This window comes from Fusarium graminearum, chromosome 3 (assembly GCF_000240135.3).
Source record: "Fusarium graminearum PH-1 chromosome 3, whole genome shotgun sequence".
NCBI lineage: Eukaryota > Fungi > Ascomycota > Sordariomycetes > Hypocreales > Nectriaceae > Fusarium > Fusarium graminearum.
The window spans coordinates 5,707,057-5,729,639 of record NC_026476.1 but is presented as its reverse complement, the minus strand read 5'-3'; the positions used below and the strand labels follow the sequence as shown (position 1 = coordinate 5,729,639).

The following is a 22,583-nucleotide window of genomic DNA, read 5'->3' as shown; positions in this document are numbered from 1 at the left end:
TATAATTAAATATTCCATCACAACACTGACTAAAACATCCATACCACGCATTTGTCCAGAACCACGAGACTATCATATCCTTCGCCCTGTCTATTAACACCAAAAAGACAAGGTTGTATCATAAATCTCACATCACTGAATGATTCTGGACTTCGCGCGTCTTGTCGCATCTTTGCCTTATCAAATACCATATTATGCCGCCCGACATGCGGCCAATCAACGAGATACCGACTGGTCTGGCCAGAAAACCAGAAGTCTATTTGGATAGCCTTGCTAACCAGCGCTTCCAAGTCCAGTCGATAAGAGTCTGATCTTGACTTTCTGGGACGACAGGAGGCAAATAGGTCTTCGAACCTCTTGACTAGACGAATAACCTGTTGGGCGTAAGAATCATCGGACTGGATGGTTGCCATCATGTTGGCCGTCAGAGTATTCCACTGATGGAACATAGGAATGAACTGTTCAGAATTCTCCTTTGCGTGTTCCTTCTGAAGTTCATCGACTATAGATAAGTCAGTACTAAGCTTTGCCACACAGGATTAGAGGACATGCTCACCTAGTGTTCCCAGGACCCTCTCATAGTTACCCGCCCAGCGCATCGGCCGATTGCCCTTGGTATCCGCAAACACAAACATGGAGAGGTTATACCAGATGGCAGCCTCGATCATGGCAAAGGATGTCTGTTTGCCAGTGACGTCCTGTTGATAAGTCTGGCTTACTTCTCCAAGCCATGTTCCATTTTGCTCTGCCCAAGCCTTGAGATCATTGGTGTTAACCTTTTCAAAGTGAAAGCCAACAAAGTTTCTAACTTCAAATGCGAGATTCTCCCAGTCTTTGAGGAGTTCTCTTTCTGGCCGATTGAGAGGCGTGCGAACCGGAATGTTCACATTTTTACTGGCGGCTGCGCTGACGCGTTTCTGCAAGGATGAAATAGTCTGGTTCAGACTCTGGACTTGATCGGAAAGGGCCGCATTATCGGTCTTGAGGCCGTTGATAGTTTCTCGTTGTTTTTTGATCGTCGCCTCGTATTGTCTTTTCCAGTAGAAACTGTTCTCTCCTTCAGGTACCATCATGGCCTGGATTTCATGAGCTGGAGGAGGAGGCAGGGACTTCTTGGAGTTTTCAAACTGATCATTCTGGCCTTCGCAAACACTATCCATCTCAGAGTCACTTATCAAGAGCTTGGATATGTCATCGGGAACATTTTCTGGAAGCAAGGACGTTGCCTGTTGGGCTTGGCTATCACTAGGTAATTGATCTGCATTGACTCCATCGAGGGTGACTACCGCGGTAGGTTGGCCTGGTTCACAGACTGGCCTGGCCCTTTGAGATTCATCAATTATGACCCTTTCAGATGAGCTCCGAGATCGATCGATAGAGTCTTTATTAAAGCCTTGAGGGTATTTTCCGACAGTGTCCATGGAAGGCTGCTTCTTGGTTGTTGATTTGAACGGATGCTTGACAAGTTCAAAAACGCTCCGAGCGCCTCTAGGCTTTCTTGGCTGTTTGGAGCTTTCGTCTCTTTCTGATGTATGGTCATAACGGCGCTTGGAGTGAGCTGAAGTCCTTGACTCCATTGAGCCGCTTCTGTGACGCCCTTTTGAACCAGGAGTATGAGAAGGCTCTGGAGGTCGGCCCTGCCGTGCTTTGGGTGGATACAACTCTTTTTTCCTAGTGGAATAATGTGTCATTATCGAAGAGAATAATCAAGTTTAAGCTGCGTAAATTCGCGCCAGGGTGTTTCATATTCCTGTTGAATTCAACTTTCAGAGAGGATAAATTCTTTTCGCCCAAGGAGGTAGAGCACGAAGGCAAGAATGCGTGAGAATGGTTCATGTGTTAGGCTGAGAAGCACAAGTGGCTACACTATAGATGGTCATGAGACTCTGCAGCGCCTACTCTGGTTCGAACGCGGAGATGGCTCGCAATTCGATCTTGATGCAAGGATCCGTTTCCGTTTCCGTGGCTTACAAGCTGGACTGAAACCTGCATATACAAGCTGTTCGTTAGTCTCCATTTTAGATTTAATTTGTCATTGAGGCTTGGGGCTGAAATGCTGACCGAAATTGGTGTTTCACGACGCTCGTGGCTTCGCAGCCTGATTCTATACAAGATACCTGCCAACTTGACTCGTTTCATCCGTTCATAAATGATTGGGATGGCCAGGCTAACGGCAGCCTGATGAGGACAGAATCAATGTTTATTGGCTCTGAGATACGTTCAGGCGCCTTTTCTTTCCCTTTGGCCTGCGACTGAGCACGAGCTATTTCACAACCACGCTGGAAATACATGGCTAATGAGAATAGGCAGAACTACACACCGACACTACCGATTAAGCGCTGGGGCTTGGCTGGAAACCGAGTCTCTCGATGTGCAGTGACTATTTGCTCGCCACTCAGCCGCCACGACTCAATATTTGCACATTGGCATGCATCACATTGTCACCGCATGTTGGTGGTTGCAGGATGAAACATAGGTGTTCAATTACAAAGTGACAATAAAAACAATGATTCAAGGCTCCAAGGCGTACATTTCCGTCTGTGGAAATGTCAGCTTATCCCTTCACCCTACTCATCCAGCCCCAGCCCCAGCCGAACCGCAAAGAAAGTGATGTTCAGAACCATTCCGAGAGCTGTAAGAGCAGTGGCGCCGTGGTCTTTCATGGCTAGTTTCATGCGTTGTCGCATTGGCGAACCAGGGCGAATTTTCATGCGCTCCTCCGAAGTCCCTATGGCGTCCAGAACCTTCTCGGTCGCTTTCATTTCGCTTTTGAGTCGTTTGATCTCCTCTTTGTTTGGTGGCTGGGCAGTCTGCTGCCGATCCAGTTCGTTCTCAAGGTTGCCCAGCTTTTGCTCGTAACCCCTGCGATCTTCCTTCAACTTCTGGATCAGGGATATGCCTGCCGTGGTCTCGCCAATCGACCTGTCCTGACCTACAATTTCCTTTTGGATGTCGAGTACCACACTCTGCTGATCTGCCAATTGATGAATCAGAGGATAGGCCGATTGTGGTGTTCCGTTGAATTGCGCAACATAAGACCCTTTGTCAATCATGGTGTTCCAAAACCCATTGAGAAGTTGCTGCTCACGCTGCAGGGCACGGTTGCGATCTTCTGGGCGAAGGACATTCCACATCGTCGTAACCAAAATGACATTCCTCAGAGCATCATCTCCAACAATCTTTCTCAGGAGTTGGATATGTCGCAGAGAAGCTTGGGTCATCTTATTATCTGTGATTTTATGCAGATATAAGATTCCCCGAAGGGGCAAGCGGGACAGGTGCTGTGCAGTAAGGTAGTCCGTGATTTCGGCAACGATGTCTGCCTCAGAGCGAAACGTATCGCCAAAACCTGGAGTGTCAACCACGGTTATAGTGCGTTTCTCTTCCTCATCGAGGATAATCTGAACAGCCTGACATGTCTGTGTCTCTGCAGTGTCTGTTAGCTGAGATGCCAAAGGGATGAGGGTAACAGAAAGATGGAGAAAAGGGGTACTGTATACCTGAATATAGTGAATGTCCCTCGTCGGTAGATTGGCTCTTGAGTTGATTTATGAAATAACTCTTTCCAGCGCCAGTAACACCCATAACCAAGATGACGCCATTACTTCCATCATCCATAGTGATTTCGTTGTCCATTCTGATGTACTCCCCTGGAAAGAAAAGTGCTCTGCTGGAAGTGTGGCACAAATTTAAAGGAAATGAGCCTGCGACTGGGTAGTAACAGAAATCAGGCTGTGAGCGAGTTGGTTCCCTCCAGAAACTCAACAACGTAGCATTATGGTAGCCTGCATAGTCAGGCTGTGCTAGACTAGGCTAAGGTGATACCTGCCATACCACATGCAGACGCCTCAACGCCTGCTCTCAGGTCTGTGTGGGCGGAGGGATAGCCTGCCTAACAAGGCTCTCCGAGTTGGAGGGGGTGCCATAGCCTCAGTGTGACTCTAAAAACACCCTGGGCTGACCCATACCAACAGAAGAATGCATGTGGCTTACAAAATACTCATCCTATTCCCTCCTTAGCCAAATGTTTCCTCGTACAGAATCTGACCTTCTTACCTGTCTCCGATTTCGCTACATACACAATGCAGTCTTATGAAACAGACCTTGACGACTATGCGCAAGATTTTGTTGCAATTGGTATTGACTTTGGAACGACGTAAGTTGGCAGAAATATTGCGCTCGCCCTTACACGTTTGGATATGACTACTAAACATTCTCGAAACTTTAGTTACTCTGGCATATCTTGGGCTTTCTCTGGTCAACCCAAAGAGGTCCATCAAATCACAGACTGGCCGTCAGACGACCATCGAAATCATAATGAGATTCAAGTACCAACTCTCTATGACATTGACTCACGTAAATGGGGCTACGAAATAACACCCGATATGAAGCCTATCAAGTGGTTTAAGCTCCTGCTGCTCAACAACGATGATATCACTAAGGAGGATATTCGCAATGCGAAACAACTCCAAGAAGCTAGGAGCATCTTAGCCAAACACGGAAACATCACGGCTGTACAGATTGTCGGCCGGTATCTCAAGAAAATTTGGGATCACACTTATGCTGCTCTTCGTTCGAGGCTGGATATCGACGATCTCCCTATCCGTGTTGCTATCACCATACCAGCTATCTGGCCTGGCTATGCAGAGAACGCAATGAAGGAGGCTGCTCGGATTGCCGGTATTCTGGATAATAGAGTTATTGGGGACACGACTCTAATGCTTGTGCAAGAGCCCGAGGCAGCAGCTTTGGCATGTCTGTTCCAGCGGAACTCCTCACCCGAGATCAAGGTATCCATACCCATCGGAAGCTTGCACATATAAAGTGGAACTGACCGTTACCACAGATGAACGAATCTTTCGTCGTTTGCGACGCTGGCGGTGGCACAGTGGTATGGCATGCTGTTCATTGACTATTGTTACTTTGAACTAACACATTGGTCAGGATGTTATCAGTTATAAGGTTGTATCCGAAAAACCATTCATGCTGGACGAATGTGCAACTGGAGCAGGTCGGTGACAACTGTTCACTCAGATATCTCAACTAACAAGGTAACAGGAATGTTATCTGGGGCCTTCCTGATCGACGAAGCATTTAATGCCTACCTTCGTTTCCAGGCTAAGCTGAGGGTCAATTCCATCAAGGACAGCGACTTTAACCAGTTTATCTTACGGGAGTGGGAACATGGCGCAAAGAGAAGTTTCAGCATTTCCCAGCATAAGCAATTTTACTTCCTGCATCCACCGATGAAAGCCTATGGCAGGTTTGATCGCCTCATGAATAAGGATACACTGAAAATCAGCAAGTATGTCTCCATACCACATCACAGAAACGAACATGGTGTACTAATTTATTTCAAAAGTGAAGAAATGACAAACTTCTTTAACCGATCCCTCACTGGTATTCGGACTCTTGTAGGGAAACAGCACGAAGAAGTCAAGAAAAAAACAGGGAAACCACCCAAGGTTAGATTCCTAGATGATTTGGCAAACTGATCTGACTGCATATAAACTGACTTGGGAAATTTCAGAAGATCCTTCTTGTTGGCGGCCTCGGTAGCTCTGAGTATGTTTACGACACGTTGACGGCAATCTTTTCCAATACGGTCCTTAGGCCAATTGACGGGTAAGAGACAGGACATCTGACAAGACGTACATGAAAACTGACAGATACTCAGATGGTCAGCTGTCGCTCGAGGTGCTGTTCTGCGGTTACTGCAGGAGAACATTTCATCGCAGGGTCCCCAGTCTATACAGCAGCAAGAAGCTCTGAACAGGCTCCCTGTAGTTCTTTCTCGGCAATCGAGATATCACTATGGAATTCAAGTCAACAAGCCCGTTAAAAATCTGGATTATGATTCTGATGATGAAGTCACTACTGATCCAGAAGGAACCAAGGTGACCAGTAGAATTACGTGGTATTTATCCAAGGTACTAATTCTCACTCCATCTCTAATGGTGTGAACCCTCCCGCTGACAGAATATTAGGGTGACAGTGTCGGGAAGCAATCACGTATTCCTTTCTCGTACCATAAATTCTGCCGCGTCGGAAGTGCTCCCTCCACATGTACATTCGACATCTTGTACAGTGCTCACGATCCAGCACCAAAGAGAGTCAACTCTCAAGTGTCGACATTGTGTCGCATTGAGTGCGACTGGGACAAGCCCATCAGCGAGTGGAAAGCTGTAGGGGATCCATCGAAAGGATGGAGAAAGCACGATGATCTTGAACTTACTATGGGTTTGGAGGGAGTGCCGAAATGGGAAATTCGGGTCGGGTCTAAAAAGCGTGAACACAGCTTCAGAATTGACTATGTAGAGTAAGGCGAGCTACCATGAAGGCACTGACTTGGATTAATCACATCAGATGAAATCAGTGCTGTCAGTTTCCTGGTGCTTCAAGTAGTCATCTTATCGTTAGTGTAGCCCTAGCAGTTCTGTCGGGGGTTATTTGTTTCAGAGTCCATAAGAGTGCTTCCCAAGCGAGGTTGTCCTATAAATATCTCCGAGTCCTTTGTCAGTGGACCCTTGGCACAAGTCACAGGGGCTATAGATATCAATCCCTATTTAAGCTTAATGACGTATTTTCTTCCTCGACTCAAGTCAAGAGATCAATCACATAGAATTATATCATACCTGTCCGTGAAGCTGGAGATCAAACCTATTTAGTTTACTGGTATGCAGAAAGAGGCAACGGTATAGTAATATTCACAGAGACAAGTAAAAACCGGGAAATTACTGATCTTCATAAAATCATCTACCAAGACACCACAACCCCTGAAGGTTGTAACCGAACCTCGTATGTGCCGGCATAATGCTACAAGTGGACACTCAATCTAGTCAATTTAGTCATAGTTTATGCCAATCCCGGAGCTAAAACACTAGAACAGACGTTTCGACCCGACGCTCGGTGAATTCGAGTTTCGAATATCCTGGCTGTAGATTTTTCCGCTTAGGCGAAGCGTGGTTTGTCCACAGCTAGACGAGGTAGCGTGGATTAGGTCTCGTATTCACAATGTCACGTCACTTGCATCAAGCCAGCAGTACAGAGTATATAAGTGCGAATACTACTTATAGAGTTAAACTATTTGACCATCACACAAGCTTAGTCTTTTACGCTCGTTTATTACTCTCGCTCCATACATTCGTTGTTCTTAGTAACTATCTTCAAGATGCGTTTCCTCTCACTCACCCTCCCAGCTCTTTGTGCTGCGGCTGCGGTCCCCAAGTCTTGCGAAAACCCAACAAAGCGTGTTGAATGGCGACAGCTCGATCAGACTGTCCGTCAGCAATATGTCGACGCTGTTTTGTGCCTCACGACAAAGCCTTCAAGGATCGGTCTGAACTCGACACTTTACGACGATTTCCCTTATGTTCACTCTCAACTTGACAAGCAGAGTACGTATATCAGCCCTTGATAACTTGGACGTTTCTCGACCATGGATACTAATCATTTAAAACATCCAGTCCACTCCGTTGCCTCTTTCCTGCCTTGGCACAGATACTTTGTCAACGTTTATGAGGGCGCATTGAAGGAATGTGGCTATGAAGGAGCCATGCCGTAAGTCTTTGCATTAGCACTCCTCCTCTATCGCATCTGCTAATCATAAATATCTAGATACTGGGACTGGTCCCTCGATAGCGATGACGTGCCCAAGTCCGCAATCTGGGATGCAAAGACTGGATTCGGCGGAAACGGTAGCCCCAACAGAACCGAGTCGATCTACAACGGAAGGTATGTCAGAAAGTGTCTCGATGATGGACCGTTCAAGAATCTCCATCCTGAATTCCTCGGCACTACGAGGGACCCTCATTGCCTGTCTCGTAACTGGAATGACGGAAGCAGCAACATTGGAGACATGATTTCTGATGCTTACTCACCCGAGGCTGTGAAGAAGGTCCAAGCTGTCGAAAAGTACGATGATTATCGTTATACTCTGGAGGGCGGCCCTCACGGTGCTATTCACAGCGCCATTGGTGCCGACATGATTCCCAACACTTCACCCAATGGTAAGATGGAAACGAAACTCTCAATGTGGAATGCAAGCTAACAATTTAGATCCCATCTTCTTCCTTCACCACACCCAAATTGATCGCTTGTGGTCGCTCTGGCAGCAGGAGAACCCCAAGGTTCGTCTCGCTGACTTTGCCGGCGACAAGACCCAAGATCAATTCGATGGAACCAAGCCGCCCCGAGCATCTCTCGACGACGTTCTGCTTATGAAGGGATTGGCGGACGATCTCAAGGTCAAGGACATGATGACCACTGAGAGCTCACTGCTCTGCTACACCTACTAGGTCACTTGACTCTTGTGCTAGACAAAAGGGAAGGGTTTGACCAGGAGTTATACAGCGGGACTATTGGCAATCATTGATGATTGGAGGGCATGGGCTGGCATGTTGAAGGAGAAACAGGGTATCGGGTTGTAGATGAGTCTTATATCGAGCTAGAGGGGAAGTCTAGCACATTCCACACTTGAAATGCAATTAACGCAACTTGAAATCAGGCCATGTACTTACCACTAACAAATGCATCTACTGAATTCATGTACAAGTTTAAAGCGTGGCCCATTGTTCCCCGATTTGGACTGGCTTATGTGCCCATACTCTCTCACAAGTTGGCAGCTGTTGACAGCTGTCGCCAGCTGCCTCGCCTCTAGACCGAACTGCCACCTGTGAATTAAGCGCTTCGCATTGGAAGTGAATCGCTGTGAACCAGAAGCTGTGAGCACGTGCCCTACATTTCCTTCGATGCTGGCCAATGCTTGCCTTCATTTCTTTCCTCCCCAACATCAACTCGATCTCTATTCCCCTTAGGAATGCCCTCACCTTTTGCCGCCCGCGTCACCACTAGACTCGCAAATTGATCAAGGCCGATAATGTCTTTTTATACCTTCTCTGATTTTGAGTACGGCGATTCTATTCCTGATGATGATTGGGAATATACCGTTGCGCCGCCTCCGCCTACACCTGTGCCTGCTTCAAGGCAAAAACGGGGTAAGGGATGTCCACCACCCAAGTCCCGTAAGTGTCTCTCAGGGTCCATCAGAGTTCCTTCATGCTAATGTCGCAAGTAGGCAGGAGATTACAAAGGGAAGCCGCCCGCAGACTCCGCGTCCTAGACGAGATGGACCGTTTAGCTCAATTTGGCACGGCATGCTGGTATTGCCATATTCTGAGACGTGCTCGCCGTTGAAGGGTGCGACGTTGGTTGTCTTGCCACAGCTATGGGCTGCGATAGTCATGTCAGACTTGGGGGACAATTTGAAGAACAGAGGTCGCACGGTACGTATTTTACCTTCTGATTAGAGCATACGGCCTGACTGACTACTTGATAGAACCATGAACAGAAAATGCGACGAGGACCAGCGGGTACACCTTTGAGATCTGGGCAATTAAACATGTTGGACCTGAGGTCATATAGTTAGGCCTCAACGTATTACCGCAAACAGACATCCATCCATTCAAATCCTGGCATCTGCATGACTTCCTCATTCATGATTCCATAAACATATCCAAAGCCAACAACGTCATATGATCCAGACACTGCAGGGCTCGATCTTAGAATAGCAGGCAATCGACAACCTTGGAGGGCCCAAACAGAATCCCCTGCACACACCTCCTTTGGCAACATTGCAAACATTCCTTTCTCCGTCTTGCAAACTCGTAGACCACTGGTCGAGAAGATCTGTGTGAGGAGTTCCGTAAGGATATCCATTTTATTCTCGGCCTCGTCAATGATGGCTTCCATCATGTCTTGACCTTTGTCTGGATGTGACGCGACTATTGAGAGGAGAGACTGACCTAACTGGCAGATTGAGGCAAAGGAATCACCGTGTGCTTCTTGCGAGCTGATGTCAAAGACTGTCTTCATCGCTGCGTCTTGAACATTTTCACCAGTCCACGAATATTGCATGTCTGTCTCGTGCCCAGAAGTGAAAAAGTCTATGGCTTTCGCAAACCAGATTATCATGTCCTCCATTTCAAAGACTTCATTTGGTTTCATACTTGATACCTCGGCAATAGTGTCAACGAAAAACCCTTGAACGATCATCTGGTCAGGATCTTTGTTATCGAATCTTGCAGACCAACTATCAAGATCTCCACCTGCCTTATGCCAAGCGTTACTTAATGGGCCCGACTGCCAGACGGAACCCAAAGGACTGCGTACAGTGATATCCCTCAACCAAGAAGGATACCCGTCACTTCGGCCCGCCATTCCGGCTAGGAGGACAAGTTCTCCGCCAGAACTAAGCTGCAGGGCGTGCTTCCAAAAACGCATGGTGATATCACTGATAGGCGATGTGTAGTCGACCTGCAGGTCATGTATCTTTCCGTCGCTTGCTTCATCCACGAGGCCTAGTATAGCAAAATATCGATCACGAGGGACCGTACACTCCTTGAAGCAGCCAGCCATAAGAGACATGGGAAGCTGAGTTTGACTGAGTTCTGCACCTCCAATCAAGACTCTAGTGGCATTTATGAAATCGCGGCCGTGGGTAGTGTTGGGATCAATGACCCTGCAGCTGCGGATGAAACAGATCGAGCTCAGAGACGTCAGCTTGGTAACGTTCTCTGGCTTGGCTAGCTCCATTGAATCCCATGGCAAGGAAGAGCCAGAGTACCCTGCTGCTGTACCCGCCCAAAGTTCTCCCCATGGTAAATGTCGACGGCCAAATATTATTGTGACATCGCGACCAAGAACGAACTCTTGAAGGATCCATAGACGATGAAACCAAGGCAAACATATGAATTCAAGAAATTCTTCAGTCCAATTCTCCGCCTCAAAGCCTTCAATTTCATCTGCCTCCTCTTGAGTGGGAAGACGGACACCCATTATCGCTGCAGTCGTTTCTTTTGAAAGGATCATTGAGCGACCCTGTGCCAGTTCAAATCCACGACGAATATTCTTCTTCCAGTATCGTTGCATGGCGTCCAACAGCCGATTTATGTTTTCATTCTCGTCGCATACGTCGCAGAGAACACGCACGGCAGAGGCGTATATCACTCCCATAAGAGGGACTTGGATCTCTTTCTCAGATATATCGTTCTGGTTGATACATAGACCATCTACCCAGTAGAGACGAGATTCCTCATGATGGCGGACACGTCGCAAAATCGAGGCGAGTGAGGGTGTGATGCGGATAAAACCACCGGGTGTGACGAGGCACTCAGTGAAGCTGGCTTCACCCCACACATAGGAAATGGCTTCGAAACAGACGTGTTTGGTTAGGTCAATCAGCTCTGCCACATCTGAAGAAAAGGGTTTGCGACACGGAGGTAACTCTTCCAAGTGTTTCACGAGTAGCTTGCCTCGGAGCTGGTCTGTCTCTCGACTACCAGGACTCAGTTCCAGTACACGTATCTGCCTCTTGTTAAGAGGGGTATATGAGTAAAGTTCCGATTCACGACCAGAGTGTTCTTGGCCCGGGGCTTGACCCAAAACTAACTTGTCCACCATGGCTGATGGGACTGATGACGGGACCGAGGGGAATGTTGATTGATGCGAAAAAGAAGAGGCTAGTGTATCAAGCTATTTTCAAGTTTCGGCCAGTAAGCAGAATCCTTGTCAAAGGTGTACCCCGCACTAGAGTAACGTACGCGACTGTGAGACTGTCGATTACCTGGACCGAGTTGCTGCGGCTGAAGTTGATGTCTGTCTGATTGGTCTCTACAATCATGACTTCAGGTCCCATGATTCCATCATGTTACCGCACTTATGAGCACCTATGATGTGTCTACATCTCTGTTTGGCTGCTTTAGTCTGTGAAACATGATCGCCGAATGGCCTTCAATCCGAACTTCAATGCCTGGCTCAGATAGTGGTTGGCTATGTTGATGCGGGTTTACAGCTTTGACGTCTGCTGTGCCATCACCTCATATCATATTAGCGAATCCATGGATTGACGTCTGCTGTGGATAGTGACAGTGCATCAATATTACGGGTGCCGACGAAAATCTTGTGCAATCGATGTTGTGGGGTATGTGCCACCACAGATGGACGGGACAGTCAAGACATAGCTAGGTGGTCAAATGACAGAAGGGACGGGACGTCGCGAGGTATCACGGGCACATAACTCACATAAGCCGAACCTACAGTGTATTTCCATCCGGCTTCCGAATCCATCATATGCTTTTTAAAGAAACTGAGAGAACAATATTTAAATATGGTAGCTAATTAAGTCCCATGAGTTTGAAGGTATTCACTATTCACATCGTGTTATTTCCCCAAAGCCATACAATGGAGTCCATGATAATCACACCCGAGATGAACTCTACACTCAAGATAGCAGATGTCCAAGCACATGATCTGCCGTTACAACACAACTTTCTCAGCTATCTCTTTGGGTTACTCATCGCCACATATATCGTATGGCAGTACTTCCTGCGGACAGGAGTGACGGAGAGTGCTTGTTCAGAACCCCCGATGCTACCATACTGGATACCAGGTAAGGCAAAGCCCACAGTGACAACGTGACATCTAGAACTAATGTGAATAAGTGGTCGGCCACACATTCTCGTTCCTGACAAACACTCACAATACTATCATGTCTGGGAGGTAAGCTGTATCTCAGTTTGGCTAGAGATATATATTGTTGACTCGCTCACAGGTCGCACTTCAAGAGTATTACTCACCCTTTCAGCCTGTTAATTGGGGGCCGTCGGACATATGTTGTTCTCGACCCTCATTACATTGGTAAGGTCTATAAAAAGACCAAAGATCTTGTGCATGAGCCGTTTATTGATCATTTGATGATGTGCATTGGCACCACTCAAAAGACCAGAGATATCATGTGGAACACCATGATTGGGGATTCCTCGTTAACCGACTCTGCCTTGGACTGGTTACGAGAAGAGGTATCGCAAAGTCCTTCTTCACAACCGTTCTTTGACAGGTTCATGATGGAACTAGACCATGGTCTACAACAAGGTGATCCACTAACCACCGGGAGACTACGTGAGCATAACATGCTCAAATTCGTTGAAACCATAATTATTACCGTCTCAACGAACTCCTTCTTTGGCAAAGTCTTGTTAAAACAATCTCCTGAGATATTAGATTCTTTCCCTATTTTTGATCGCCATGTATGGAAGATGGTATTCCGAGCGCCAAAGTTCACGTTTATGACTGCTCACAACGCGAAGGGTTCAGTCATTGATGGGCTGACCAAATACTTTGATCTACCACAGAGTGAAAGACAGGATGCTGCATCTTTTATCTTGAAATCGGAAGATGCCATGCGCGAGAATGGGATTTGTTCTCGAGAAATCGCCGCGTTGTTGTTCAAGTTTTTCTGGGGGTGAGTCTTGTGATGGATGCCTGTGAGTAGTGCTGATAACGACATTAGGATCAATGGAATGCCCGCCACCCTTGCATTCTGGTTTCTTGCCCGAACCGTCTACACTCCCCATCTTTGGGAAGACATCAGAGCCGAAGTTGCTCCTGCTTTCAGAAATGGCATTCACAGTCCTCCTGATATCGGGTACCTCAAGAAATGTCCCAAGCTCAATGCGACATTCCACGAAACATTGCGTATTCATGGAGGCACAGCTGGCTTTCGTCAGGTGGCATCAGATACTGTTATCGGAGGCTTCACTTTCAAGGCTGGAAGCGATGTCATTATGCCTTACCGTCAAATGCACCTCGATGAAGGGATATGGGGTCAAGACGCCAAAACATTTGACATTGATAGGTTCATCCACAATCCAAAGTTGGCTACAGCAAAGACGTTCAAGCCGTTTGGTGGCGGTGTGACATTATGCCCTGGCAGATTCCACGCGCATCGGACTGCCTTGAGCTTCATCGCTATTGTTATTACGAGATATGACATCCATGTTGTTGGCGGCTGTGAGAGTCGACCTTTTCCGCACATGAACACCAGAGGTCCCGAGGTAGGCGTCATTTTTCCAGTATTGGAACAGGTTCCCCAGATTATAGTAAAAAATGTGGATATTGAATGATATGAGCTGCGTTTATATTCTATTCTAAAGGCTTTTGACCCCAAACAGCAGTTCTGTATCGCGTTAGTACTAAGCGAGATAGATATCTCATAAGTTAAGAATACGTACACTAAGACGTATGAATGGAGGCTTGGGTTCAACAACTCCTTACGCATATCGACAAGAAAGACTTGCGCCTTTTCGTATTCCCACTAAAGTCCATTCGTTAGCATGTAAACAAACCAAGTAACCGCAAGAGTAGCATACCCCCAGAAGCTCTGTCAAACCGCGAATAGAAAACCCTTCCAGTCCTTGCATCAGGAATTGTCGGTTCCAGGCGCCCCACTGCTTGAGATCCTTGTTCTTAGGCCAAGTACCAATGGGCACCTTGACCTTTCGCTCGCTTATGTTTTGCAAACCAGCCTCCTGGAATGCCTCGACCGGGTCCCAGAAGAACGGGTTGCCAATCTTTTCTCCGATTTGGTCAAAGATCCGAACCCATGTTTTGAGTGGAGAGTCTTCAGTCATGGTTCCGTCGTCAGACATTGCGTTACCCCAGAGTTCAACGTGCTCGATCCAGCCACCGGGCTTTAGGTATCTGTCAATTGGTTAGAACTAGACTGTCGAATAACTTGTGATGTCTTGCCTTTGAGCCTTCTGAAGTAGGTCTTTCCAGTTTGGAACTGTGCCCGTCATGTATCGGAGGTGGATAAAGTCGAATTTATTGTCTGGGTATGTCCACTCTTTGTTGATATCGTCAACTTCGAATCTACAGTTAAGAGGGACGAAGTTAGGCTGGATAGGTGATAAATCGACACCGACGACTTCGGCAGAGGGGTGAAGGTCTGCCATATCACTATTTCTGTCAACATGCAGCTGTGGATTTTGGAACCCTGTCAAGACTCACATGGCCCAGATGCCCGTGCCACAGCCAACGTCTAAAATGTTCTGTTGGTTGCAGGTCAGTATATCAGCAGTAACCGATTGGCAGTAGAACTGACTTGTGGGTTCTCGCCAATAGGTGACTGGTATAATTTACCGTCAAGTACAATACGGAATAATTCATGACTGGATTTCTGTTAGTCGTACATGTTGTATGTGAGAGGTGGATATTGTCACTTGCATCAAGTCTTCGGCTTCTTGTTGACGGTCATCGTTGGCGCCCCTACGAGGTATTTAGCAATCCTGGCTGCAACCTCATTCTTACATCATGATTTACCAGTAAGTACCGTCACCGTAGGCATGAAATCGTCTACCATGAACCCATTTGTATTCTATAATGGAGGACTTGAGTGATTCGGTATCGGTGACTTCGATTCTAGTTCTCGTCAGCGAAACCTTCGCTACAGTGTCATTATCTTATTTCTTACGACTTTGTGTACGAAGAGTCAGAATCAGTGTCCTATACGAAGCGTTAGGACATAATGAGATGGATAGACCCCATACATGGGGCTGAAGTAGTGGCTGACTGGTTCGATTGTGCCATCTTCAGGCCGGACCGCCGGATCCTCAAGCTCCTCGGGCGTTCGAGGCCTCGGTGGCACCTCTGGAGAGGACATATTGAATACCGAGTAGTAGGTTTAGGTATAACAAACGATGGTATAGGCAAAACAATGGACGGGCAAGCGAATGCTTGGCCTGTTGGTTGGAGGCGAAAAATAAAGCGATTCGTGGGAGAAAAAGAGAAAAAACCTCAGAGGGCGGTCAATCATTTATCTCGCATTGCATGACTCCCCACTCCAGCGGGCGAACATCAGTGGAGAAGAGGGCCACGTAGGTTACTAACCGCAGTACGATGCAACGGTCTGGTGCAGATCTTGACCAGGATTATTCGATTGTTGGGATTTTTGCTTGACGATGGCATCAGTGAGTGAGGGGTAGAGAGGACATATGGACAGTTAAATATATTTGTTGTCTAGTCTTTATTCGTTCGAAAGTGCCTTTCCAAAGCATGTCCCCTTAAAGTCGACTTCTGGCAGCTCTGTAGAGTTGACAGGGATGAATGCGAACTTATTCGCAATTGAAAAGTCATGGACAGCAAGTCCGGACGAATTAGTGTCGTACTCCACATGAAGAGACACATAGTCGGTATATTCGCTCCAACAAGCACGTAGATCACCCTCAGTACCGGAGCCGCTCGTATATTTGCCGCATGGAGTTCTCCGGGTTTCGACACATGCTATCACAATCGTTGCCACTGTGATACCGAAAATAAAGCCGGTGTAGATCTTGTAAGCTGTTGAGGTTATGCATGGTATGATGGTCGATGTCGTCTTGCCTTGCCAGAAGTAAGGCATGAATATGATGATGGTCATGGTGAGAAAGAACATGTAGTAAATGGTGAAAACAAAGCTCGTGGTGGTATGCCTCCCACCGCGGATCAGGTACAACGTGTCGAGTATCAAGAGACATATAACTAAAAAAAGAAATAATGATCGGAATATTTTGCTGCCCCAAGAGGATGATGGCGTTTTGAAACGGGACTGAGGATATGATGTAGAACGCTCTAGTAACGTGCTCGATGATGTCTCGTTGGAATCTGTTCGTGGCAAGAGTCTTATCTTGCCCATCTCTGCAACGTCCCCAGACGAGTGTCCGTAAAAAACGGGTGGCTCTGGGGTCGTTGAGTGAGCTGCCGAGTACCCATAGTCATCGTTGAGCCAAAATGCGCAGCAGAGCCTCAGAAGCCCAATCATGGCTAGTGGGAAGAATATCGCATCCACTGCCATCCACTTTGTAAAACCAGAGTATTTATTCTTATCAAGTGCGCCAAGAAGAAGTACCATGGCTTGCACACCCTGAGAAGTGACAATGATGGTAGTAATCATTTCCTTTGAGAATATCGAAATCCTCGTGTTATCAGGAAAGTGATAGCAATACGCCGCGCTGCTTGCAATCATAGCCTCAGAACCATCCCAGCCTCGATTAGTCCAGAAGATGGCATTAGTAGGAGCGAGGTCAGTCCGATCCCAAGATTTGGCTCGGATGCGTCTATCGGCTATCGCAGCGTACCGCCAGAGGATTGACGTTGGGTTGTACTGGCAGATCTGTTCGTGCCATCGTGGCCGGCTTTGATGAAGATAAACCGGCGAGGGTGTACCGGCTATGATATGCGCGATGAGTGGAGCGAGGCATAGGGTAAAGAGGGTTATCCACTCTGAGCTGTCAATTTCTTGACTTTGATATACCAATGGTAGAATAGTAAGCTTTCTGCCGGTGAGAATGAATGACATTGTGAAACAGAGTGATGACAGTAAGAAAGATGACAGTCTCAAAACGCCACTGCTTCCAGCTTGTAGTTATATAGACATCGGTACGAAGTAGGCAGCCAACTGGAAGGGTGAAATGCATACCAAGCTGCAGGTGGTTGGATGCTGATACGAATGCAACTTCGCTAACTCAACATACAAACCTCTATTGGTTGATTTACCAGGTGGTAAGACTGAGATTTCCAGGATATCCTCGGGCCTCCCGTCTCCGGGAGAAGCATGTCGCTTACTGACTGGAGAGTTGGCCATCTTTCAAGCACAGTCCCGGTCTTTAGTTATTGAGCCAGCCCACAAGCGAGGATCTCAATAAAAGACAACTTGCCGAGCCCAATTTTCGTTTATTCGACAGTTTCGGGAAAAGCTCAACTGGACCAGGCCGTGCGTCTGACCAACACCATTCGAGTCATGTCATACGAGAAGTAAGCAAAGCCGCATGCGCTAAAATTGAAGATCACAAGGCTACCAATCAGATTGACTAGAGGGAAATTATCTCGATTCAGGACCAGGATGGTGAGTTGCATTGGAAGAATACGAAACGCACTCCAGCCCTAAACAGTCGAATAACCTTGATTCATTATGTCATGGGATCTTTGTCGAATACCTCGTTGGTTGATTGCTTCTTTTTCAGCTGGACAGGACCTTGTACTCGATTTCATATGTCTTGGCACATCTGCTGTTATATGTACTCTCTGCATCTCGCCAATCGCCGCGACATTGGTTGTGTCGTATTCATTGCTTACGTGACGTCAGGACGGATGAGAAAAATGCTGAGCAGCATAAACTCGGAGGAACTAAATATAGTGGTACTGTCCGGTAAATATGTATCAAGAATTAGAAAACTTATTGATTGCTTATGAGACATACAATGCTAGCGGATCAATATGTATAGGGTATTTAACCGTACTTTCTATTCTCTTTGCCAGGACGATTCCCTCACTCTAGTCGACTCTCCTATGCCTACCCTGGAGCTGTAATAATACCTATCGTGCCGTCGACTCATACTTACTGCCTAGCCGTCAACCGTGCCAGTGCTGTTGAGGCACTGATCATCCACCTGTTCGCTAGTTATGCAGTCTTTTGTCCATCGGCAAAACAACCAGTTTTAGCATCCAATCATCTCATGTTCATACACGTACACGAGCTACTCTTGCTGATGAGGTCTTCACATACCGACATAGGCTGGCGCCTCCACATCTTGTACTCGATAAAGTTCAGCCGCAACGTGACATCATACCACAGAAGAAGATTAAAATATGATGATTAAACTTTTAAGACATCAACCACAACAATGTCTCAGAAATATAAAGTTACGCAGAAACTCCAAGCTTCTCATATCTAACACTCGTTAAAAGAATATTTAATCAAGCCACATTATCCCCACCGTCCATGTCGCACAAACTCTTATCTCTGTCACCATCGTCCATCTCATTGGATCTGACCCAGTCACTCGGAACTCTCGTGTCACTCCAGCGAAGCACGCTCGCGTGATCAATACCTACTCTGTTGAGGGGTCTATATAAAGCCTCTTTTGCACCTACTCACTACTCTATCGCTGCGCGCAAGCCATCAATCTCGAGCATCCCTCAAAGTTAAACTCGGCGAAGAATTATGAACACCATGTCGCAAATTCCTTCCGACAGCTCGGGCAACAGCGATGCTCTGGAGCTTGAAGCAGCGGGGTATCAGCAGGCTATGCCTCGCCGTTTCTCGTTGTGGTCACTCGGCGCGCTGTCGTTCACTCTCACATGTACGTGGCTGGGAACAGGATCTTCGATTGGTATCAGCTTGACTGAGGCTTCCTCGGCGGGAACCCTGTGGTCTCTTCCTATCGCGGGAGTGATGACTACTATTGTCTCATTGGGCATGGCAGAACTTGCATCCGCGTATCCAGTCGCTGGTGCACAATATTACTGGTCGTTTATGGTAGCCAGAGATGACTACAAACCCTTTGCGTCTTACCTGTTAGTATTCAGTCTGCCATATTATTATTATAGTATACTAACCATTTTAGAAACGGCTGGATGAGCGTCATTGGCTGGTGGCTTGCTTCAAGCTCAGTGTCCAACTTTGTCTCATCAATGATCCTTGACATCGTGAGCGCCTGGCATCCCGATTGGAATCAGGAACGATGGCACCAGTATCTGATATACGTTGCCCTAATCTGGATAGCCACTTCCGCCAACATATTCATGTCACGATGGATCCCTCTTTTCAACAAGATGGTATTCGTACTATCAGTCTTGACCCTCAGCGCCACAACCATCACTCTGTTCGTGGTAACCAAGAACCATGCTTCGTCGGAGTTTATCTTTAAAGATACGACCAACAGAACAGGCTGGTCCAGTGATGGATTTGCTTTCATGCTGGCGGTTGGAAACGCAGTATATGCCTTTCTGGGTAGTGACTGTGGTGCTCATCTCTGTGAGGAGATCCCCAACCCAGCCAAGAACGTACCCAAGGTCATGATATACCCTTTGCTGATGGGGCTCTTGACCGCCTTTCCTTTTGCGGCTTCTCTTATGTATGCGATATCGGATATCTCGGCTGTGCTCAACACGACGACTGGACTACCGTTGTTTGAGATTTACTTTCAAGGAACCGGATCTCGATCTGGGGCGACGGTGTTGATGACCTTGTTTGCATTCTGCTTCTTTGCGAATCTTGTCGCCAACGGTAAGATATCTCATACGACGTGACTTCCAAGCTGACCATCTGTAGCCACGACTTCATCACGAACGCTATGGGCCGTGTCTCGTGATGGCGCATTACCGTACTCACACTTTTGGGAACGTGTCCATCCCAAATTTGAGGTGCCTGTCAACGCTTTGTTGCTTTCGGCAACGTTTATTACAGTCAGTAAATGACCTGGAGTTGACCATGTGATCCACACTAACCTTGCTCTTATAGTTATATGGTCTGATTTTCCTTGGTTCCTCCACTGCATTTGCCGCCATGGTCAGTGCAGCCATCATTTTCCTGCAGACATCATGCATCATTCCACAAGCCGTTTTACTCTACAGAGGACGCGAACGAGTCTTGCCACTACGATATTTCAACCTCGGCAAGTATGGCGCTTTGATCAACGGTATCTCCGTAGTTTGGGTTGTTTTCCTGGACATCTTGTACTGTTTTCCCACAACAATGCCAGTCACGGCAGAAAACATGAGCTACGTCTCGGTTGTGTTCGTTGGATTGGTGGGATTTGTGATTGTTCTCTGGTTTACTACCAAGAAGAACACGTTTACCGGGCCGAGGATTGATCTTGATATGTTGAATGCTCGGCGTGTGGCTGCTGTTGGACCTTTGGAGGGAACCAACCCTGCTGAGTATCACCCATTGAGAAACTCTGAGGCGGTAAAGTCGGATTGAGAGATCATAGAAGCAGTTTTGAAAGTCATCACAAATTGTTTAGCATTGCGACTTTACCGCTGTGTCGCATTTGGTCATCATGTGTATCGGAACAGTCGGCACGGTCGTTGCGCATCGCGCCACTACTCAAGATCAATGAACAAATAATAACGTCGATGCCATTAAAGATAAAACAGTGAACCATGACTCTCGATGGATATTTGATGTTTGATGTAAATTGTTTGTCGGGTTTATGAGTGGTGGATGATTTCTGGGACAGTAAATTACCCATTTAGGCAATTCGGATGGGTCGCACCGAAGACCATCGAAAATCAGGACATGTTTAAATACATGAAATATCCCTCAATTTCGGTGATGAACGACAATCGTCTTTGAACCATTTGTTCACCAAGATGAAGCTGACCGTGTTAACGTTTTTGGTCACTGCCGTCACGGCTGCTAAAGTGCCTGTAAGTCTTACCATAACGGACATTGACCTGTTCTAACGTCATCTAGGGCTATCGCTTTGTTGGTAGAGTCAACCCGGCGACCAAGCAGCTCACATGGCCGAGTACTGGCGTGGCTTTCACTTTCACGGGAACTGAAGCAACTATCAAGATCAATGCGGTCACTGGAACTTCAAGCGCCGACCTGATCATTGACGGTAAAGACCCAATTGTCATTGCCAACGTGAACGGCACTTCGATATCGGTCCCCAAATTGCCAAAGGGAACTCATACTGTTGAGCTCCGCAAGCGGTCAGAGACGTCGTTTGGCACTTTCAGTATTGCTGGTGTTTCTACTGATGGCAAACTGCTCGACACTGCGCCGCCAAAGCGCAAGATCGAAATCATTGGAGACTCCATCTCTGTGGGCTATGGTCTGGATGGTGTTCTTCCCTGCGTGGATACCGCTGCTCTTCAAAACAACGGCAAGACATACGGTGCCGTAGCAGCCCGGTCTTTGAACGCAGATTATAGCGTTGTAGCTTGGAGTGGAAAGGGTCTTATTCGCAACTACGCCTCGTCTCCTCCTGATACATCACCACCGATGCCCACTATCTACACGCGCTACGGTGGTAATGATAAGGACAACAGTTTCCCGTTCCCCAAGTCATGGGTCCCTGATGCTGTTGTCATCAATCTCGGCACCAACGACTTTAGTTATCTCAATGTTCGGGACCCAGTCAACCCAGCGGATCTCACCAAAGCTCTCGTCAAACTGGTCAAGAGCATCCAGTCACACTATCCCAAAGCCCAGTTCTTCTTCGTGTCTTCACCATTGTTGAATGACAACTACCCTACTGCAGCGGATGCGCAGAAGAGCACCCATGTTCGTGTACTCAAGGATGCCATGAAACAATTGAGCGGTGTCAAAACTCATTTCGTGGACTGGCCGACTCAAGGTGCGGAAGCAGGCTGTGATTACCACCCCAATGCTGCTACTCAGGCACAGGGCGGTAAGCTACTCGCCGCTTCTATCAAGGTAGCTTTGAAGTGGTGAACGAAGGTAGCGTATACCATAACGGCCGGTTATTTATCAAGTATAGCGATGTAAAGACATTTGTTATTACCTGACTCAATTAGATATGTTTATATATCATTATGGAACAAAAAGAAAAAATAATTCTGCAACTAGACTGCCATCTTGGCAAAAGAAAGGTTACGCCCGGGCTCGAACCGGGGACCTTCTCGGTGTGAGCGAGATGCCATAACCAACTAGACCACGAAACCTCAATTTATTTCCGGATGCAAGAGTCGTCAAACTAGAGGCCTATACTTCAATGACCTTGTGTTGAATTATCCTGGACGTTGACATGAGATACGTTGTCGCTGTTGTGAAGATGACCAAGGTCTACCGTATATTTCCAAAAAGAAATCGGTCGAGGGGAGTAAACCGACTAAGGCAAGCCACTGGGTCTTGCCGTGTTAATCACTTCTAGATATCATCTAGGCCGGATGATAAAGTATACAGAGGCCGTTATTGATTTGCTTGACCCTTTGGCAAATTATTGGGTAGCTAAGTA

At 47.1% G+C, this 22,583-nt stretch overlaps 12 protein-coding genes and 1 non-coding gene across 13 annotated transcripts; 6 read left to right on the top strand and 7 right to left on the bottom strand.

The window, feature by feature from the left end:
* Positions 1 to 72: 72 nt before the first annotated feature.
* On the bottom strand, positions 73 to 1,577 carry FGSG_11103 (uncharacterized protein; the record flags this gene model as incomplete). The annotated part of the gene is made up of 3 exons (XM_011326952.1): positions 73 to 90; positions 279 to 502; positions 557 to 1,577. The coding sequence occupies 3 exons, from the start codon at positions 1,575 to 1,577 to the stop codon at positions 73 to 75; spliced, it is 1,263 nt and encodes a 420-aa protein (XP_011325254.1).
* A 990-nt stretch (positions 1,578 to 2,567) lies between these two features.
* Positions 2,568 to 3,636, bottom strand: FGSG_11104 (uncharacterized protein; the record flags this gene model as incomplete). The annotated part of the gene is made up of 2 exons (XM_011326951.1): positions 2,568 to 3,427; positions 3,501 to 3,636. 2 exons carry the CDS (start codon positions 3,634 to 3,636, stop codon positions 2,568 to 2,570), a joined length of 996 nt encoding a protein of 331 aa, XP_011325253.1.
* A 446-nt stretch (positions 3,637 to 4,082) lies between these two features.
* On the top strand, positions 4,083 to 6,323 carry FGSG_11105 (uncharacterized protein; the record flags this gene model as incomplete). Its single annotated transcript, XM_011326950.1, has 9 exons — positions 4,083 to 4,156; positions 4,229 to 4,790; positions 4,847 to 4,891; positions 4,945 to 5,011; positions 5,059 to 5,305; positions 5,363 to 5,465; positions 5,531 to 5,625; positions 5,678 to 5,930; positions 5,988 to 6,323. The coding sequence occupies 9 exons, from the start codon at positions 4,083 to 4,085 to the stop codon at positions 6,321 to 6,323; spliced, it is 1,782 nt and encodes a 593-aa protein (XP_011325252.1).
* An 848-nt stretch (positions 6,324 to 7,171) lies between these two features.
* Positions 7,172 to 8,297, top strand: FGSG_11106 (uncharacterized protein; the record flags this gene model as incomplete). The annotated part of the gene is made up of 4 exons (XM_011326949.1): positions 7,172 to 7,397; positions 7,467 to 7,560; positions 7,618 to 8,009; positions 8,059 to 8,297. The coding sequence occupies 4 exons, from the start codon at positions 7,172 to 7,174 to the stop codon at positions 8,295 to 8,297; spliced, it is 951 nt and encodes a 316-aa protein (XP_011325251.1).
* A 581-nt stretch (positions 8,298 to 8,878) lies between these two features.
* FGSG_13858 (uncharacterized protein) lies at positions 8,879 to 9,326 on the top strand (the record flags this gene model as incomplete). Its single annotated transcript, XM_011326948.1, has 3 exons — positions 8,879 to 9,023; positions 9,049 to 9,284; positions 9,309 to 9,326. The coding sequence occupies 3 exons, from the start codon at positions 8,879 to 8,881 to the stop codon at positions 9,324 to 9,326; spliced, it is 399 nt and encodes a 132-aa protein (XP_011325250.1).
* Positions 9,327 to 10,288: 962 nt separating this feature from the next.
* FGSG_11107 (uncharacterized protein) lies at positions 10,289 to 11,695 on the bottom strand (the record flags this gene model as incomplete). The annotated part of the gene is made up of 3 exons (XM_011326947.1): positions 10,289 to 10,314; positions 10,395 to 11,179; positions 11,601 to 11,695. The coding sequence occupies 3 exons, from the start codon at positions 11,693 to 11,695 to the stop codon at positions 10,289 to 10,291; spliced, it is 906 nt and encodes a 301-aa protein (XP_011325249.1).
* Positions 11,696 to 12,240: 545 nt separating this feature from the next.
* Positions 12,241 to 13,797, top strand: FGSG_11108 (uncharacterized protein; the record flags this gene model as incomplete). The annotated part of the gene is made up of 5 exons (XM_011326946.1): positions 12,241 to 12,448; positions 12,501 to 12,558; positions 12,611 to 13,300; positions 13,349 to 13,662; positions 13,772 to 13,797. 5 exons carry the CDS (start codon positions 12,241 to 12,243, stop codon positions 13,795 to 13,797), a joined length of 1,296 nt encoding a protein of 431 aa, XP_011325248.1.
* A 183-nt stretch (positions 13,798 to 13,980) lies between these two features.
* Positions 13,981 to 14,486, bottom strand: FGSG_13857 (uncharacterized protein; the record flags this gene model as incomplete). The annotated part of the gene is made up of 3 exons (XM_011326945.1): positions 13,981 to 14,014; positions 14,070 to 14,152; positions 14,208 to 14,486. 3 exons carry the CDS (start codon positions 14,484 to 14,486, stop codon positions 13,981 to 13,983), a joined length of 396 nt encoding a protein of 131 aa, XP_011325247.1.
* Positions 14,487 to 14,843: 357 nt separating this feature from the next.
* On the bottom strand, positions 14,844 to 15,499 carry FGSG_13856 (uncharacterized protein; the record flags this gene model as incomplete). The annotated part of the gene is made up of 4 exons (XM_011326944.1): positions 14,844 to 14,888; positions 15,030 to 15,105; positions 15,160 to 15,258; positions 15,387 to 15,499. The coding sequence occupies 4 exons, from the start codon at positions 15,497 to 15,499 to the stop codon at positions 14,844 to 14,846; spliced, it is 333 nt and encodes a 110-aa protein (XP_011325246.1).
* Positions 15,500 to 15,862: 363 nt separating this feature from the next.
* Positions 15,863 to 17,173, bottom strand: FGSG_11110 (uncharacterized protein; the record flags this gene model as incomplete). Its single annotated transcript, XM_011326943.1, has 1 exon — positions 15,863 to 17,173. One exon carries the CDS (start codon positions 17,171 to 17,173, stop codon positions 15,863 to 15,865), a length of 1,311 nt encoding a protein of 436 aa, XP_011325245.1.
* A 1,653-nt stretch (positions 17,174 to 18,826) lies between these two features.
* FGSG_11111 (uncharacterized protein) lies at positions 18,827 to 20,578 on the top strand (the record flags this gene model as incomplete). The annotated part of the gene is made up of 4 exons (XM_011326942.1): positions 18,827 to 19,170; positions 19,221 to 19,882; positions 19,928 to 20,061; positions 20,117 to 20,578. 4 exons carry the CDS (start codon positions 18,827 to 18,829, stop codon positions 20,576 to 20,578), a joined length of 1,602 nt encoding a protein of 533 aa, XP_011325244.1.
* A 392-nt stretch (positions 20,579 to 20,970) lies between these two features.
* On the top strand, positions 20,971 to 22,060 carry FGSG_11112 (uncharacterized protein; the record flags this gene model as incomplete). Its single annotated transcript, XM_011326941.1, has 2 exons — positions 20,971 to 21,027; positions 21,074 to 22,060. 2 exons carry the CDS (start codon positions 20,971 to 20,973, stop codon positions 22,058 to 22,060), a joined length of 1,044 nt encoding a protein of 347 aa, XP_011325243.1.
* A 156-nt stretch (positions 22,061 to 22,216) lies between these two features.
* Positions 22,217 to 22,290, bottom strand: FGSG_20769. Its single transcript has one exon. It is a non-coding gene; the product is annotated as a tRNA-Val (tRNA).
* Between the last annotated feature and the right edge of the window lie 293 nt (positions 22,291 to 22,583).